At 40.4% G+C, this 17,696-nt stretch overlaps 1 protein-coding gene across 5 annotated transcripts in view; it reads left to right on the plus strand.

Moving 5' to 3' along the window:
* Positions 1-17,696, plus strand: part of LOC117973044 (unconventional myosin-VIIa-like) — a 64,836-nt gene that overhangs the window by 28,830 nt on the left and 18,310 nt on the right. For all 5 annotated transcript variants that reach the window (XM_059031167.1, XM_059031163.1, XM_059031165.1 and 2 more), the window contains 18 exons: positions 359-569; positions 872-1,007; positions 1,121-1,227; positions 5,852-5,989; positions 7,354-7,512; positions 8,087-8,179; positions 10,427-10,521; positions 10,959-11,043; positions 11,307-11,525; positions 12,103-12,210; positions 13,421-13,630; positions 13,961-14,164; positions 15,014-15,190; positions 15,363-15,452; positions 15,575-15,702; positions 16,561-16,687; positions 16,840-16,959; positions 17,452-17,625. In XM_059031167.1, the coding sequence (XP_058887150.1) occupies positions 359-569; positions 872-1,007; positions 1,121-1,227; positions 5,852-5,989; positions 7,354-7,512; positions 8,087-8,179; positions 10,427-10,521; positions 10,959-11,043; positions 11,307-11,525; positions 12,103-12,210; positions 13,421-13,630; positions 13,961-14,164; positions 15,014-15,190; positions 15,363-15,452; positions 15,575-15,702; positions 16,561-16,687; positions 16,840-16,959; positions 17,452-17,625 (2,581 nt within the window). The remainder of the gene's footprint in view (positions 1-358; positions 570-871; positions 1,008-1,120; positions 1,228-5,851; positions 5,990-7,353; positions 7,513-8,086; positions 8,180-10,426; positions 10,522-10,958; positions 11,044-11,306; positions 11,526-12,102; positions 12,211-13,420; positions 13,631-13,960; positions 14,165-15,013; positions 15,191-15,362; positions 15,453-15,574; positions 15,703-16,560; positions 16,688-16,839; positions 16,960-17,451; positions 17,626-17,696) is intronic.

Raw genomic sequence — 17,696 nt, forward strand, 5'->3', positions numbered from 1 at the left:
ACTTTCCAGGCTGGGCAGAGACTTCATTAAACTATACAGAGATAAAAATAAAATAGCACAAACAAAAACTCACTTCTCATGGCTTCTCTCCATACTCCTCTCCCCTAACGAGGAGAAACTGAGCCTTATATAGCATGTGGTTGAGGGGTTGCTTGATCATTAATCATTCAATCAATGCCCCCCAGCCACACGCTCACATTGAGTTGGCAGGGATGGGGTTAAAACTTAAATTTAAAAAAAAAAAAATTCTTTTAAAACACCAGCAATACATGTTTATTTACAGGGCAGGCCTCAACCCTGCCACTGGCCCATATGCGAAGAAGCCCTATCAAGTCTATTATAATAATATCTTTTGCAGCTTTGAACAGCTGTGTATCAACTTTGCCAACGAGAACCTGCAGCAGTTCTTTGTGAGGCACGTTTTCAAGCTGGAGCAGGAGGAGTACAACCTGGAGAACATCAACTGGCAGCACATCGAGTTCACCGACAACCAGGACGCCCTGGACATGATCGCCATCAAGCCCTTGAACATCATCTCACTCATCGACGAGGAGAGCAAATTCCCAAAGGTTGCTCACATCCCTTCACAGCTCTAAAACCTGCTGTCCTGCTGTCCTGCTGCCTGCTGTATTGAAGACCCTGCTGAAATTCTTTTAAAGCAGTGTACAAAAAAATGTACTGGTTGTAACTTATTATTGGGAAATCAAAACCAATTTGTGCAGTGTACTATTCCCCAACATATTACAATCAGTAACTGTGGATTAAATATTTTAATTGGCCTGCTATAGTATTGCCTTACATTTTATTTGACCACTTCTGCTTTTTATGGAGGTTGGAATTACATCAGTATTGCATTCTTCTCTTCCTACAGGGTACTGACACGACCATGCTCTACAAATTGAACTCCCAACATAAGCTGAACACCAACTACATTCCCCCAAAGAACTCTTACGAAACCCAGTTTGGAATCACCCACTTTGCTGGAGTAGTCTACTACGAGACCAGAGGTATGTTTATATGCTGTCAGGGTGACTTCACTGGAACTGGATGTACCTGTATTGAGTGCTACTCGCTTGGAGGAAAGAGAATTATAGCGTGCTGCTCTTGTTGTGGATTGCAGGATTTCTGGAGAAGAACAGGGACACCCTCTACGGAGACATTATTCAGCTAGTCCATTCCTCCAAGAACAAGTTCATCAAGCAGATATTTCAGGCTGATGTTGCCATGGTAATTATAATCATGTCCCCATTAGAAACAGTTGCAGCTTCACATATACATCTGTTAAAAGTCATAAATACAATTAAAAACATGAAATGCCTCACCTTACTAGTAACACAAATAGCAACAGGAAAATGTAAGCAGCTAACTTTGAATTAAAAACGTATTTAATTATTCTAGCAACTTCAGTCGAAAACAGCTACGGTAGCCTGTATACAAAATATCCAACATTTCCAGCATAAAGCATTCTTTTGTAGCAACAACAATTATAAGTATCTTTATATTGGTCGCAGGGATACCTATTATGGTTTTTAGAGTTCTATCTCTTAGCAACCTTTGTACCTTTGCCACTGAAGCCTTGCATACTGTACATGGAATACAAGACGACAACACTCTTAAAATCTTAAAATAAGAAGTAGCCCTCCAACCCATATAAAGATATATGTGGGTTTTTTGATTTGCTGCATTAAAAGATATAGCTATGATTATACTATAATAGGATTTAGGTTCAAAGACTTTGACCCCAGTCTAGGGATTGGAATTGGAATTGGAAATATTTTCTGAGGTGTGGTACAAATCAGATCTCATGGATTACTGTATACTGTGTCGTATTTTAATAGCTGTTAGGTGCAGCTCGAAGCATCTACAACCTTACATGGTTCATTAGTGTAGTTCTAAGTATTGTAACATTTTACTTGTCACTAAAGGAACATAACTCAGTGGCATCTTAGAGCAGGTGACTGCTGATTGAATATGGAAAAAGGGTCTGTTCTGGGGTTGCTGACTGCTAAGAGCAGGTGACAGTTAGTAGAGGTCTTACTTATTTGGGTGTGATGAATCTCAAAGTGTGCAAAGGAGTGGGAACCTCATCAGCACATAAAAGATTATGCTGGAAAGATGAACACTACTACCATTGACAGCACTACGCTTTATCTATCATACTAATAGTCATTCTGTGTGAACCAATTCTAGACGCTGCTAATACAGTCCTAACTGTTCCAGATCCTGTGTTGCCATTGCATGTGTCTGTCTGTCTGTTTATGGTTCTGCTGGATTTCCTCTGTGAAATACACCTTCTGTCAGGGTTGCTTTGTTTCTGATTTGATCAGTTGTGATTGTCATGAGTGACTTCTCTCAGCATCTAAGATTCATGAATGATATTTCTTGTTCTGTTTCTGTCTAATTTTCACTCTCCTGATGTGGGCTCTGCTAACCTCTGTCTTTCTGTCTGGTATCCCGTCTCAGTTTCTGTGTAGCTATGGGGCCGGTGTGTTGGGTCAGCCCTCAACGCCTCCTCAGAAGGTAAAACTGTCTACTGCACAGTGTGACACGTTGGTAGAAAAGGCTCTCACCACTGACCCATTTCTCCTAGTTCATTATTATTATTATTATTATTATTTATTTCTTAGCAGACGCCCTTATCCAGGGCGACTTACAATTGTTACAAGATATCACATTATACAGATATCACATTATTTTTACATACCATTACCCATTTATACAGTTGGGTTTTTACTGGAGCAATCCAGGTAAAGTACCTTGCTCAAGGGTACAACAGCAGTGTCCCCCACTGGGGATTGAACCCACAACCCTCCGGTCAAGAGTCCAGAGCCCTAACCACTACTCCACACTGCTAGTTCATCTTATCATGGTCATCTGTTTAGATGTTTCCAGTTTTAAAAAAAAGCATCCTTCATGAATTGCTGTGTTATAGTGAAGGTCTCTTTTGGCACTGTTGTCTGGTGACCATTTTCCGCAAGGCTGCTGAGCATCATTAAAGATCCAGTATCATAGTTTAACCTTCACAGTGTTGTACATGCATTCTTGTTCGATGATAAACAATTTGACCCTTTCTTAAAAGGTTTTCGAGTTGTGTTTTGCCATTCTCTTCCCATTTCAGAGAGACCCGCCCCCTTGTTGGGTACCTGAGCAAATCCTTTGTATATTTTCAATTTACATTCCCGGAAATAAATTTCTAGCCATCAAAGTGCAACCTGAAATAACACTGACTTGTTTTCAAGAGACCGCAGGAATCAAGATGCACCTGCTCACCACAATAGAAGTACCCTATAATTCAAATACTGTCACCTTGTCAGTGGAGGAGAATGGCACTCGGGCTATCTTTTTTTTCTAAAATGACCAGTAACGATTTTAAGTTAGACATAAGTTCTTAGAATTATATTTTAATGGTGTCTAAAAATTTAAAAATAAAACATGTCTAAACCCAAAAGTTCATTCATCTCAGATGATATTGCTGCATGTGACACCAGGCAGACCATATCCTAGCAACATGAGCAGCAACTGTCTGTAAAGGTTAGACTGGGGGAACCCTAGAGTAAGAAAAATAGGTCTATCAACTGACTTTTATCACGGTGCACCTGATACTGCCTGAGCACAAGAATGAAGACACTAATTCTAGGACTGCAGCCAAAAATGTTACCATAACACTAAGCTTCGGGATAGAGCGGAGTTACCCGAAGCAGTTTATTATGCTGAAAAAAAGTGCTGAAAATAATTTTGATATAAAAAGAAAGGAAACAGCACAGCAAGGTCCCATACATCTGGGGGGTATGGTTATAATGTATGTGGACGTGATAGTGGCTCTATAAGCAACAGAGGCCACCAAAAGTGCTAATGACAAGCCAATGGTGTCATGAGGTAATTCATGAAAGTTAATTCCATTATCTTAAAATATCATCATTGTTAAGAACATAGTATGATTATAAATACCAATAATCGGTTGCAATTTAGATTACGGGGCATACATAACCATGTAATAACTGGGTAAAATTATATTGAAAAAATGGAAGCTTATGTTATGTACCAAAACTATACTGAAGAAATGATTTTCCTTAAGAAAACTGGGACACCTAAACATATTTAACCATCTATTCAAGCTTAGTAGACATTAGGGGCTATATTCACACAGCATTTACCCCAGTGCAATGTTTTTTGCAATAAAGAATTCAGATACAAACCTTTAAATAAACAACTCACAAGGTTTGTTTAAGAATACAGGATTTAATCAACGCACCTTAGTTCTTATTTGCTAGTCCTGTACCATTAGCTGTTTGTTTTACAGCGTTAATGAAAAGTGCTTAGCACTGGGGTAAATTATTTTTAATATGACACTAGAAGTGTAGATTTTGCCTAAATAGGATAGCAGAATAGTTTTAGTTGCCTGTTGTGTGTACTGTAGCTTGCTTGGCTTACTAAGTACTTTGCAATCCATCTGTGGAATTATAAGTGTAACTCTCACTTGTGAGATGTCTTCATAATTTCTACAGTAATCACTGGAAACAAGAATGACTAGCTTATAATTACATTGGAGTGATTCTAAATGTGTTCAACCAACACCATGTATTGATTCTTCATCATAGATTAAATGACATTTGACACTCAGAGTAAGTGGCTGTATGTGTGATAGGTGGCTGTGTGGTATGGTGGTTAAAGAAAATGGCTTGAAACCAGGAGGTCCCCAGTTGAAATCCCACCTCAGGCACTGACTCATTGTGTGACCCTGAGCAAGTCACTTAAGCTCCTTGTGCTCTGTCTTTCGGGTGAGACGTAGTTGTAAGTGACTCTGCAGCTGATGCATAGTTCACACACCCTAGTCTCTGTAAGTCTCCTTGGATACAGGCGTCTGCTAAATAAACAAATAATAATAATTTTTAAAAAAAATTAAATAATGGAATGGGATACAACCCACCCAAAGTGGCAAAACAAAACTGAGGCATACTTTGTAGTTCTATTAGCACTGCAGTCCGCATTCTAGAAAAATATGCCATATTGTCTTAATTACTCATGTGCCCTATTGTATATTCATATAACTCAATAAAAACGAAACCACTAAGCCTTTCTCTAGTGTGTTTATCATGCCTTTTCTGGGCTTCATTTTTCTGTTTAAGAGAGCCAAGTAGTATTTTACAGGTGAAACTTTTGTGATAAAAATACAAAGAAAGGTTTGGTCAAGTGACATTAAAAAACATTCCGTGGTGCTTTAAATTTAAACCAGATCATGTTGGAAGTCTTTTAAAAGACCTGAGCTGTTTTAAAGTGGCTCTAGTGAGGACCAAGGGGCTTCTTGTTGGCAATGGAGATCTGGTGACCCCAAATTTTCTGTGGGCCCTGAATCTCTTCAGGGAAGGGGAGACTGATGAGACACTGGCTACACAACCACTGAAAACCTTATTACAGGCCTCCATTTCAAAGTATGTACTAGTTCTTGGACTGAACTGTAATACATCACTGGCTGGGGTCAGTACAATTCCAAAAATTGAAGAAACATCTGCTGGCTGATTCACGTTTTATATAAAAACTTTACATGTTCATATAACAAAACCATATGTTCTTGGAGCTTAAGCCCCAAATAGCTTTTATCAGCACACAGTTTTATAATAAGCGTATTAACTGATAACAGTTAATACGCTCAAGTTAATACGCAGTTCCCTCAAGCAAAATCCATTTTAGCCTTTTATTGATAGAACCATGTACTGTGTGTTGTGTCTGTAAGAGAGAGAGAGATAGAGAGATAGAGAGAGAGAGAGAGAGAGGAAGAGAGAGAGAGGAAGATGTCATTGCCACATTATCATTGTTTCCTGTGAGAAGTTTATCCATTGTTTCCCGGTTCCAGGGTGCAGAGACCAGGAAGCGCTCCCCGACTCTCAGCAGCCAGTTTAAACGCTCGCTCGAGCTGCTGATGAGAACCCTGAGTGTGTGTCAGCCCTTCTTCGTACGCTGCATCAAACCCAATGAGTTCAAGAAGCCCATGGTAAGCCTGGTTCTGTTTATACCACTTAGGGTGTTGGGGTGTAATGGGATCCAGTGTGTAGCTGAGAACACTGGAGATTTAGCCCGGCAGAGGGGTGACACAGGAATGCCAGCAAGGTTAGAAAACAGTATTTCCAACTGCGGGAAATTCATTTTCACAGTGCCAATAGCTGCACATAAACAAGAAAGCAGGTAAGAACAGAGACATTGGACTAGAAAGTTCTACTACAGTATCTGTAAAAAAAAAATCAAAAGAGATTTTATAGATGTTTATCTCACATTTCTACTGTGATTTTGTCTTTTTTAAAAGTTATTCTTTGAAATTTTACAAATCATAATAATATGGTATGAGAATAAACAGTTTTACATTGTGTCAAGGTGTTGCTGAGTAAAACAAGCAACTCCTTTTGAGAATTGAACTAGTTGTTTTGATGAAAACAGTGTTGATATAATGCATGTTTTCAGACTGGAAACATTGTAATGTATTGCTGGTAGACAGGCTCGGCCCATCTGATTCTGAATCCTGTACTAACTTCCTGAAGGGATATCCCTGTGTGGTGTTGTTAACGAGTCTCAGGTGGCCAATAATGTAACTCAATGGAAATAACATGATAAACAAACAATATTTTTTTTTTCCTAAAGAGATCAGAAGATCAAAAGTAGTGTCTGTGTTTGGTTCATTACAGGGGTAGGCAACTGATGTGCTACTTTAGATTTATACTGCATGGTAAGGTATTAAGTTCCTTTAAATAAGGGTTTGTAATTCTAAGACTCTTTTGGAGTACATTTCTCTTAGTTACAAATAAGGTATATAGTATGCTTCATTGAAGGTTTAGGAAACCAATGATACTATACTGTAGGTGAGAAATGAAAACGTGAAATAAATTATTTTAATCAAATAAGATTTAATTAAAATGTTTCCATTGATTGAATTGATCCCATAATGTTTTGGGGTAATATAATTAAAATGTAGCAAAAGTGTTAGAACACAACAAAGATTTGATTCCAAGAACCCACTATACATTAAAATTAAAATGGATAGGGTTTACAATAGTGAATCATGTTGAAATTAACATTTTATTTGGTTTCCGGTTTATCTTGTCAATTCTTGTAAAGCTCTTAAGCATCTTGAAATGGTCTTCAGGAACGAGGCATGTGGCTGAGCTTAAACTTAATAGCGATACATTTCAAGGATGTAACAAAAAACAGAGACATACATTAAAAACCTTCTCCAATTTGACCTTTAACCCTGTAGTAAGTCACCGCTGATTTATTCACTTGTTCCATTATTTGATGTGTTTTTGTTGCCATGACGGTGCCAATATCCCTGCTCACACCTGAGTGCGAAATGCTTCTTCCTCTCAGCTGTTTGACCGGGAGCTGTGTGTGCGTCAGCTGAGGTATTCCGGGATGATGGAGACCATCCGGATCCGCAGAGCGGGCTACCCCATCCGGTACACCTTTGTGGAGTTTGTAGACCGCTACCGCGTCCTCATGCCAGGCGTCAAACCGGCATACAAGCAGGTGGGCTGCTTAAACACTAAAACAGTGCACCTGATGACCTGCATAGTTTAGCGATAAAACATGTATGGAGTGAATCAGCTTATATTCTGATATGCTGATGTGACTTCTTTACCGATTTCAGTAGTCTAGGACAAACCCCTGCAACACATACATTTGAAACTGAATACGTTTTACTGATGATCAGGCAACATGACAGCTTGAAGATTTTATAGCCTCAAACTAATTTGGTTTGAAGGCACACGACATGGGCAAGGCCGTAGACCTCACATAATAGATTAGATAGACCAAGGAGTAGTTGGGTGGATATTAATCAAATGCATAGAGGGGGGAGTTACTTGCATATTTCCAAAACTTCATTAAATTAAATTTAAACACAAATGATATAAGCTAAAAAAAAAAAAACCAGTATGGTTTATATTGTATTCTCCTCACACAAGTGTCTATCAAGAATGCCCACTGTGCTATATTTTTGGTAGGGGGCCAAAAAGATTACAAATTTAAAAAGTTAAAGAAGTCTGTCAACAGTGATCGCTACACACTCTGAGCTTCCCTCTTTTTACAACATGTTTTACAGGAGGATCTGAGAGGGACATGCCAGCGAATAGCAGAAGCTGTTTTGGGGAGAGATGATGACTGGCAAATTGGAAAGACAAAGATTTTCCTCAAGGTACAGTAATGCCATGTCTCTTTGATTTCTTGTAAGTCGGTTTTTACTGCCACTGGATTAGTGAGCAAAGGAATTGTACTGAATTTCAGGTGGAAGAAATAGCAAACAATTCTTAAAATGGACTGTAAAAGCACATTTTTAGGATTTTCTGAAAAACATTTTATTTACAGATACAGACAAATCAGCAGTGCTATTAGGATGCAGCTTTGTGGGATAAAGAAAACACATAAATACACAATATGTGAAATAGCTACAGGTATATTGTATTACAGGTATAGGTACAAGATGTTTTATTTTCTCTAACAGATTTTAGGTTGCTCCTAATTTCTTTCCTTTACCACATTATCACACTAGCTAAATAATACATGATCAATGGAATCACGTGGTTTCAACACATATTTTTCTTGCAGTTTATTTAGTGTGGATAATGTATTTTTGTGTTGCTTGTTCAAAGCCGTGACATGCATATTAATACAATGTTTGTAGGTGAAACTGCAGTCAGATTCTTTCGTCCCCAGAAACCAGCAACCTAGCAGAGCACTGATGCATGCGTACACATTCACACATTCATAAAAACAGAGCCTGCTGAGCCTGTGAGGAAACTCTGAGGTCTCTCGTCTTCCTCTGCTAAATGTCAGAACAAACAAACAGCTCCAGTGTGGAACAGAACAGGAGAGGGAGGGGCGGTGCTTCTTCACTCAAGTTTATAGTGTCCAAGGAAAACAGATGACAGGAAAGAAGTGGCACTTTATTACCGTTTTGTTAAAGATGTCTAGCCTTTCTTAATACAATACACTACAGAATATCCACACATGCGTAACAGAGTAAAGTCCTAGTAAAAGTAATAAAGAAACAATTATCTGAAATCAGTTCTGCCCTGCACTGTTTTATTAGTTTATTTTCAGCATGCATCAGAGCTTGCCAGCAGTGTCAGAGAGCAGCAGTCGAAAGGTCCTTTCATTTTCCGTTCCCTATCCAACCTCTTCATCCCAGAGGTAACAATGAAAGGAAGGGACCCTTTACACTGAAGCCCTGACACCTCAATCAATCAATCAGTCAATCTTTATTTTATATAACGCCTTTCATAGTGGATCACCATCACAAAGCGCTTTACAAGCACTTTACAAGACAGGCTGTCTTGTATCAATTGCTGTATCGATCATGCACCAAATAAATGACAGTTTAAACATCTTTTCCAACAAACAATAATATATTAGACGTTATGCCAGGCAGAATGGATTCTGACGTGTTTGTGAGATTTGCAAACATCAGAAAGTGGGAAGTTTATATTTACTATTTAGAAACCGGTTTCTGATAAACCTGCGTTAGTAATATTAAAACATGAATGTTTGTTAATACATCCCAGTTGCATCCCAGGTTGACAGTTCTTGGAAAGTATGTTGCTCATTACGAAATCTCAGGTCCTTTTATCAGAATGCCACAGCTGTTAGCACAGGAAACTCTTAGTTTAAGATTAAAATAGGGCAAAGCCAAGACTTCCCACAGGAAGTTTCCTTAACATGTGATGCAGTGGTACAGAAAATAGTCCAAGGTTGCAAACAAAAAAAGATTTCCAGACATTTGGCAGTCATAAACGCAGTAAGGTAACTGGCAAAAGGGGTGGGCGTTTTTGTTTTTACTAAAGGATGTTGCCTTCATTTTTGTCTGTGTTGGAAGTAGGACAGCTCCATTTTTATCAATAGTATAAAGAAAGATGTGTAAATAATTTAATGGAATAAACTCTCAATATTGTTCTTACTAGTTAAACTAAGGATTTTTTTAAATGGTTTTATTTTATAGTGCATTTATTTGATATTTGTTTTTATTTGTAATGGTTAAACTTTTATGTGTATCCATGTAAAACTTAAGAAACAGAGAGTCTAATAGGGGAAAAGATGAAGAATTTTATGTCATTTTAGTCCTATTTTGTGATTGAGTTTTATATGACATATCACAACACTGCAGGTACTATACATTTATGTCTGATAGTTGTTTAAATGAATGTTTGGCAAAAGCTATTTAGAAAGGAAATGCTTACTTTTTCCGAATTGGACTGTAACCTGATTGGTTACAGGTTTAGGGAGTCACTGCAAATAGAGCCACCGTGTAAACATTCTTATCTGGAGGCTGGTTGGCAGACTCACTCAGCTGACAGGTCTGTGGAGAGCATCCTGCCTGCTTTGCTTCCCAATGTTGCCGTGTGTCTGGGCTGTTCTCCCACTGACGCCGCTGGCTGTTTTTCTGCAGGACCACCATGACATGCTGCTGGAGATCGAGAGGGACAAGGCCATCACCGACAAGGTCATCCTCATCCAGAAGGTCGTGCGCGGCTTTAAAGACAGGTCAGACCAAGTCAAGGAGACCCTTCTCCATGTTATGCCAAATCTGACGCATTGCTCACCCCTGGGTAGCTTTTTTGTTGTGAGTTAAAATCTATTCCTTGGTGGACAAATTCACTAGCCAAGTTTGAATGTCCAGGAGCTCACTGGGCTGAGTTGGATAAGTAAAAAGGTACAGGGAAAAAAGAAATGACATTTGAAGCTACTTCCCCTTTTATGATGCTGTTGTACCTTTCTAGCAGTTCCTTACAAGCATATATTTTCTTAAATATGGTCAAACTAATGCAGTTCCTGAATTGTTTTATCAGGACGCTTTTGGAAGAAGCCCAGCACAGCATAGCTTTGCACAACCCTGTCTAATTGTTTTGATACCTGTCCCATGTCGTTTGCCACTTCATTTTGAAGCTCCATGTGTGATTGTATTTACTGCTTTTTCACAGGTCCAATTTCCTCAAGATCAGAAAGTCTGCGATGCTGATACAGAAACACTGGAGGGGCTATAACTGTCGAAAGAACTACAGCGCTGTATGTAACCATTGCCTGAATTCATTTTGACCAGATCCTGTTTGCCAAGGCCTATTTAATCCCATATATTCCTGGTTGTTTCACTCTGTATTACCATTTTACTAAAGGTGTCTACTCTTTATTAGTCCAGTACAATACAGATGATCCACACATGCGTAACAGAATATAGTCCTAGGAAAACTAATAAAGTTGCAAAAATGAAACCTGTAATCTGGTATGAATCTGGTATAATCAGCCTCATTCCTCTTTGTGTTCCTCCTCAGATGCGGATCGGCTTCGCGCGGCTGCAGGCACTCTACCGGTCCCGCAAGCTCTACAAGACTTACCACGTGGCGAGGAAGCGGATCATTGAGTTCCAGGCGCAGTGCCGGGGCTGCCTGGTCCGGCGGGCTTTCCGACACCGGCTGTGGGCAGTCATCACCATCCAGGCCTACTCCAGGGGCATGATCTCCCGCAGGCTGTACAAGCGGCTCAAGGGGGAGGTGAGCACTGAAAAGTCAAGGGTGGGGGAAGTAATCCACTCATCCCGCAACTGCCCTGTTCAAAGGTTTTACTAAAACAGTCTGAGCTGTCAAGATCTTTGTAAACTGCCCTGAACTGACTTTTTGGTGGGGTAATACGTCCCATCACTTAAATGCAAACCTATGTAGCAGTGTAGCAGTTCAGAGCCGAGTCTGATTGCTGGCATTTCAACTAGATAGCTGGTGCAGGACAAGTGAGTCATTAGGGGTTTTATTTTCATACTTTTTGTTGCTAAAAACAGGCTAGTAATAATATATATTTCATTCCCGATGCTGCTGAGTAAATATTACTGGCTCTCGTAGAGGAATCTAGCTTTCTTTCAAATCAAACCAGTTTCTGTAGTTTAATTTAGGTTTAAACCCACTTGCTTTTCCATATTCTTTATTTCAGTAACAAAGATGTCCGTGGACATTATTCGTCCATCTTCATTCATCTCAAGGGGGAGATTATTTTGCTATGTATTTTGCTGCTTAGATAGTAAACTCGTGGATAAATAGCTTTGGCCCTGTAATTGAATCCTTCTCCCTTTTTTGTCAGTACCGGCGCCGCCTGGAGGCTGAGAAGATGCGTCTGGCCGAGGAGGAGAAGCTGAGGAACCAGATGAGCGCCAAGAAGGCAAAAGTGGAGGCAGATAAGAAACACCAGGTAAGAGTCTAAACACCAGGGGGAGCAGGTGAGGTGGGGGGGTTAAAGAATATATACAGATCTACCATAGTGTAGAGCAGTGGTGCACAAAGTGTGGGGAGAGTCAGCAAGGGGGACACGACTATGACTAAAGGGGCAGTTGTGTAAAAAATGTAAAATATATATATATTTAAAGGATAGAACATTTTAAATAAATACATAAATGACGGCTAATTAGTCCAAATTCTTACCTTTCAAATGAGCCGTTGACAATCACTCTTGGACTTGGAATGATGTTTAAAATAGCAAGCGTGTCAGTGAAACTGCAGTGAACAGAGCCAAAGTGGTGGCTTCCATGTATGGGGTGACAAGTGTAAAAAAAAAAGCACTCGTATTTTATAACAGCCGTTTATTCCCAGATTTAGTGTAATCGCATATTTGGTCCTAGATTTAACCAAAAAAAGTCCAGATTTGGCTAAAGACATACATGTTAACAAACCCATTCTTAAACGTTTTTAAATGTGTACATTTTTTTGGCATTGTAGTATACTGAGGAGGTGGGGAAGCGGAGAGATTGACTCTCGGTGTGTAAGGGCAGCTCTGCAGCATACAATGCCAAATCAAATGCTTCAATGGGCGGGGGCTCATTTGCTAGCTTCATATTAGCTGGCAAAATATATATATATTTTTGTGAAAACCCAGATTTATTTTTTCAGATTTAATTGCTGAACGAAAATGTTTTTCAGATTTGAATCGCCAAGTGTAAAAAAAAAGATTTAAGTTACATGTATTTTTCACACATCTATTTGTTAGAAATGTTAGCTAAACGTTGACTCGCTAAGTGTGAAAAATATATTTATAGACTGATTTTAAATGTTGAATTTGTGATACGCGTTTTCAGCATTTATAAATTATATCTCAAAGTACAAATTTCAAAACTTAAGAATGTGTTTGTTAACATTTATGTATTTAGCTAAAACTGGACTTTTTATGCAATTTATATTGATTTAAATTTAAAAAAAATGTAATATGTGTCGGGGGGAGGGGGGGCACAACAAAATGTATGCTAAGAAAAGGGGTGGCATATAAAACGTTTGCGCACCACTGGTTTAGATCTTTAAATCGTCCCTGCTATCTTCCAGTACAGATGGAAGCCACCTTGTGAAAGTAGCAGTGAGTTTATTGGAAGCACTGTATTGCTAAGTACCCTGTTTCTGTCCCTGTGATGCAGGAGCGCCTAGCCCAGCTGGCCCGTGAGGATGCAGAGAGGGAGAAGAAGGAGCGGGAGGAGGCCCGGCGGAAGAAGAATCTCCTGGAGCAGATGGAAAAGGCGCGGCAGGAACCCGTAAACGACTCTGACATGGTCGACAAAATGTTTGGCTTTCTCGGTACCACTAACTCCTTCCCCGGCCAGGAGGGACAAGCACCGTCTGGGTTTGAGGTAAGCATGCCGAGTCATCGATCAAAATGTTTTAATATTTGAATAAACCCAAGGAAGCCATTAGTTGAAACTGTCAGTCCTGAATGAAAAAACTTTGGAAGGATGCTGTTTAGTCAGCCGGAAAAAGTGCTACTTTACGTAGGAACAGACAGATGTTAAAGTTGTCATACATTTACCCTACACATATTGGGGTTTCTCTAGCTTGGTGATGAGTTTAGAAGCTGTATGCTTTGATATTTTGGCCTGGTATCTTATGAAGCTAAAGGATTAAGTTGTAGCCAATAAAGCTCCGGGTAACAGCTTCCCACTGCCACTTGCCCTGTGTGCCAGGATCTGGAGCATGCTCAGAAGGAGATGGAGGAGGAGGACCTTGATGATTCCTTGCCGCTGCCTGAGGAGGAAGAGGAGGACCTCTCCGAGTATAAGTTTGCCAAGTTCGCGGCCACCTATTTCCAGGGCACCACGACGCACACATACGTCCGGCGCCCGCTGAAGCAGCCTCTGCTCTACCACGAGGACGAAGGAGATCAACTGGTGAGTCATCATGTTCATAGGCAGCTTTAAACAAACTTCACCTTGGCAATGTTTTTAACAAAAATGACCTGTTTTAATTCCCTTACACATTTACTATTGTAAAGGCGTAGCAAAGTTGCAGCTGCTACCTCGTTTACCTTTCCGGGTCAATACGTTCCTGTAACGGAGTCTTGCCTTTTTCCAGGCTGACTGACTTTCCGACCCAGGAAATGAACTGTCATGCCAACCCGTCCAAAGCCTTTCCCTTTCGCTACTTAGCGCCCTCACAGGTCGGGAGGGAAATTTACAACCAGAACTCATTATGTTTCCGTCACAGGGTTCTATGCATTTCTCATACTTTAGCATAGTTTAGTATTGTTTTTACCATATCTATAAGTTATTTACTGTGGTCATTGGCTGTCTGCTGTGCTAAAAGTGTTTTTATTACTCAGTCAGCTGCCAGAAAGAGTTTACGATACTGTGTAATGGGATAAAAAGCACTTTTAACTGTGGACCCTTTTAGACAGTGGCTAATATGTTCGCTTAGTGACCAGTTACACCACTGTCCTGTTTTATTTGACACTGCTGTCCTGTTTCCACATTTCCTAACCTGTACGATTTGAAAGAAGATTTCTTCAAACCCTTTGTTTTGGTTCCAGATCTCTCATACTATTTGGATCCAGTACATCTGAAACCTTGCAGGCAAACACAGAAAAACCAGACAATAGTTCCCGAGGTGTAGTGAGATCATAATCCTAGGTGGTAAAGTTATTTAACACTGTGAGCCAGGGATGTCTTGGTCGTTAACATTCTGCAGAACCTATTTTGGAGGCAACACTTGCTAATCAAGCATGCTCTCCTTGTCCATAGGCAGCCCTGGCTGTGTGGATCACGATTTTGCGCTTCATGGGTGATCTCCCTGAACCCAAGTACCACACAGCCATGAGCGATGGCAGTGAGAAGATCCCAGTCATGACCAAGATCTACGAGACCCTGGGAAAGAGGACCTACAAGCGGGAACTCCAGGCCCTGCAGGTGGAGGGAGAGGTAAGCAGCATTGGCTGAGGACGGATAAACTGTAATCCCAACATTTAAAAGTGTAGGACTGTGTACAGGACAGCAATCTTGTTATTCTGTCTGTAGTTTTGTTGCTTGATGTTAACTTCAGAAGGACTGTTGATAATGACACAAGTGTTGATTCTCCTCAATATGATTCCAGAACGCTCACATTGACAGCCACAAGAAGAACAGCGTGCGGCACAAACTTGTATCCCTCACTCTCAAGAAGAAATCAAAGTTAACTGAGGAGGTGAATATATCAACTGCCTTTTGGATGCTATAGGCAGGTGCCATCAGCCCAGGCACTAGCATGTGAATTGAAGCCATCAGTGCATGTTTTCTCAAGTTATCGAGTGTCTTGTTTGTACCTAGGTTGCAAAAAGACTGAATGATGGCGAGCAGACCCTGCAAGGCAACAGCATGCTTGAGGACAGGCCCACCTCCAACCTGGAGAAGCTGCATTTCATCATCGGCAATGGCATCCTCAGGCCTGCCTTGAGGTTCGTCCCACAGTAATCCAGTTTACTCAGTGAACACCATGCTAATCCATTACTCATATCTGAAAGCCAAAACAGAGTTGGGTGGGGCTCCCGAGTGGCGCATCCAGTAAAAGCACTCACTAGAGTGCAGGATGCGCTCTATAGCCTGTAAGCTGCCCAGAGCTGCGTTGTCCTCTGACGCTGTAGCTCTGAGGCGGCTGCACGGTGAGTCTGCAGAGTGTAAAGAAGCGGGCGGCTGACGGCACACGCTTCGGAGGACAGAGTGTGTTCATCTTCGCCCCTCCCGAGTCAGCGCAGGGGTGGTAGCGGTGAGCGGAGCCTAAAAATAATTGGGCATTTCAAATTGGGAAGAAAATAATAAAAACTGATTGGCAACGACTAAGAGTAAGTAGAAGGGTTCCAAAAAATATAGCGTTACACGTCCCGACGTGTTGTTTAAATAACGTGCCTGTAATTTTTCTTTTCCTTGCTAACATCCTGACAACTTTATAACTTTAAAAGTGCTTTTCATAATGGCCGCCCTAGTGCACTGCTAGTCTTAGGATTATTGCCCACATTGTCAAACAGGTAACACAGAAATAATAATCCATGATGTGGTACGGAACAGAAAAGCCAGAGCACTTGTGTTTTATTTTTTTTTTAAATCACTCTTCTTGCAGTGATATAGAGGACAGATCTCAAAACCCAGATATGTTTTCATTTCGATATACAATATAGTGGCTGTTTAAGACAGACAACTGCTGACTTAAGGTGTCAACAAATAATTGTTCTGGGGTTTATCGATTGGTAAGTGACAGCTTATTTCAGGTGACTGTTAATAATACAGGTTTTACTGCAATTATTTATTTCTCTTAACAGGGACGAGATCTACTGTCAGATCTCAAAGCAGCTGACCCAGAATCCATCGAAAAGCAGCCATGCTCGAGGCTGGATCCTCGTATCTCTCTGTGTTGGCTGCTTCGCTCCCTCAGAGAAGTTTGTTAAGGTAAAAACCAAGGGGCTCTTTCAGGAAGCCACAGTTCAGTCTAATATAGGGTCGCTTCACAATATATATCTGTTCATGATAGGGCAGCTTAACCTGCAGTGTTGTGTTGTATTACAGCCCCCATGCCAGCAATGCTGTTTGTTCTGTTGCAGTATTTAAGAAACTTCATCATCAGTGGCCCCCCAGGCTATGCCCCATATTGTGAGGAGAGGCTGAGGAGGACGTTTGTCAATGGCACACGGACACAACCCCCCAGCTGGCTGGAACTGCAGGTATTGATTTATTCATTTAATTTCTTATTTATGAACAGATAGGGAAGGACTTATTTACAGTGATTTAAAGAGTGCTTATTGTATTTGAAAAAAGGCGTACACATTTAATCAGAGAGACAACAAAAATAAAACCAGTAAATAAGCCAGGAAAGCCCTGTTTAACTGGTAAGATTCAGTGTCAGGATCCAGGAGCATGGTTTCTGGTTTCGAAAACATGATGCCAGCTTTCTTTCTTTTTCTTTGTGGTTTATATAACTAGTGCAGCTGCTAAAAGCCTGTGAATGCTACATGTCTATACAATTTGACTTTGTCTTGCAAAAGATCAGTAAAAAAAAAAAGTTAATGTGAGATATCTGCATAGACCGAAAGGAAGTGGAACTAGCAAAGTAGCATTATTATTTTAAAAAAACAAAGAAGATGTCGGAATTCAGACTAAGATTGTATAAATAAAGTAAAGCAAATCCCTTAATATAAAGATTTCTGTCCTTGCAGGCCACGAAGTCAAAGAAGCCCATCATGCTGCCTGTGACGTTCATGGACGGCACGACTAAGACTTTGCTGACAGACTCAGCGACGACAGCAAAGGAGCTCTGCAACTCCCTGGCCGACAAGATCAGCCTCAAAGACAGATTCGGCTTCTCCCTCTACATTGCCTTATTTGACAAGGTAGCCGTCCAGTACATAAAATCCATCAGTACTGTGGAATTGGTTCTATGCTTTCGGGACTATGCAGACAG

The sequence above is a fragment of the Acipenser ruthenus genome, chromosome 9 (assembly GCF_902713425.1).
Source record: "Acipenser ruthenus chromosome 9, fAciRut3.2 maternal haplotype, whole genome shotgun sequence".
Classification (NCBI taxonomy): domain Eukaryota; kingdom Metazoa; phylum Chordata; class Actinopteri; order Acipenseriformes; family Acipenseridae; genus Acipenser; species Acipenser ruthenus.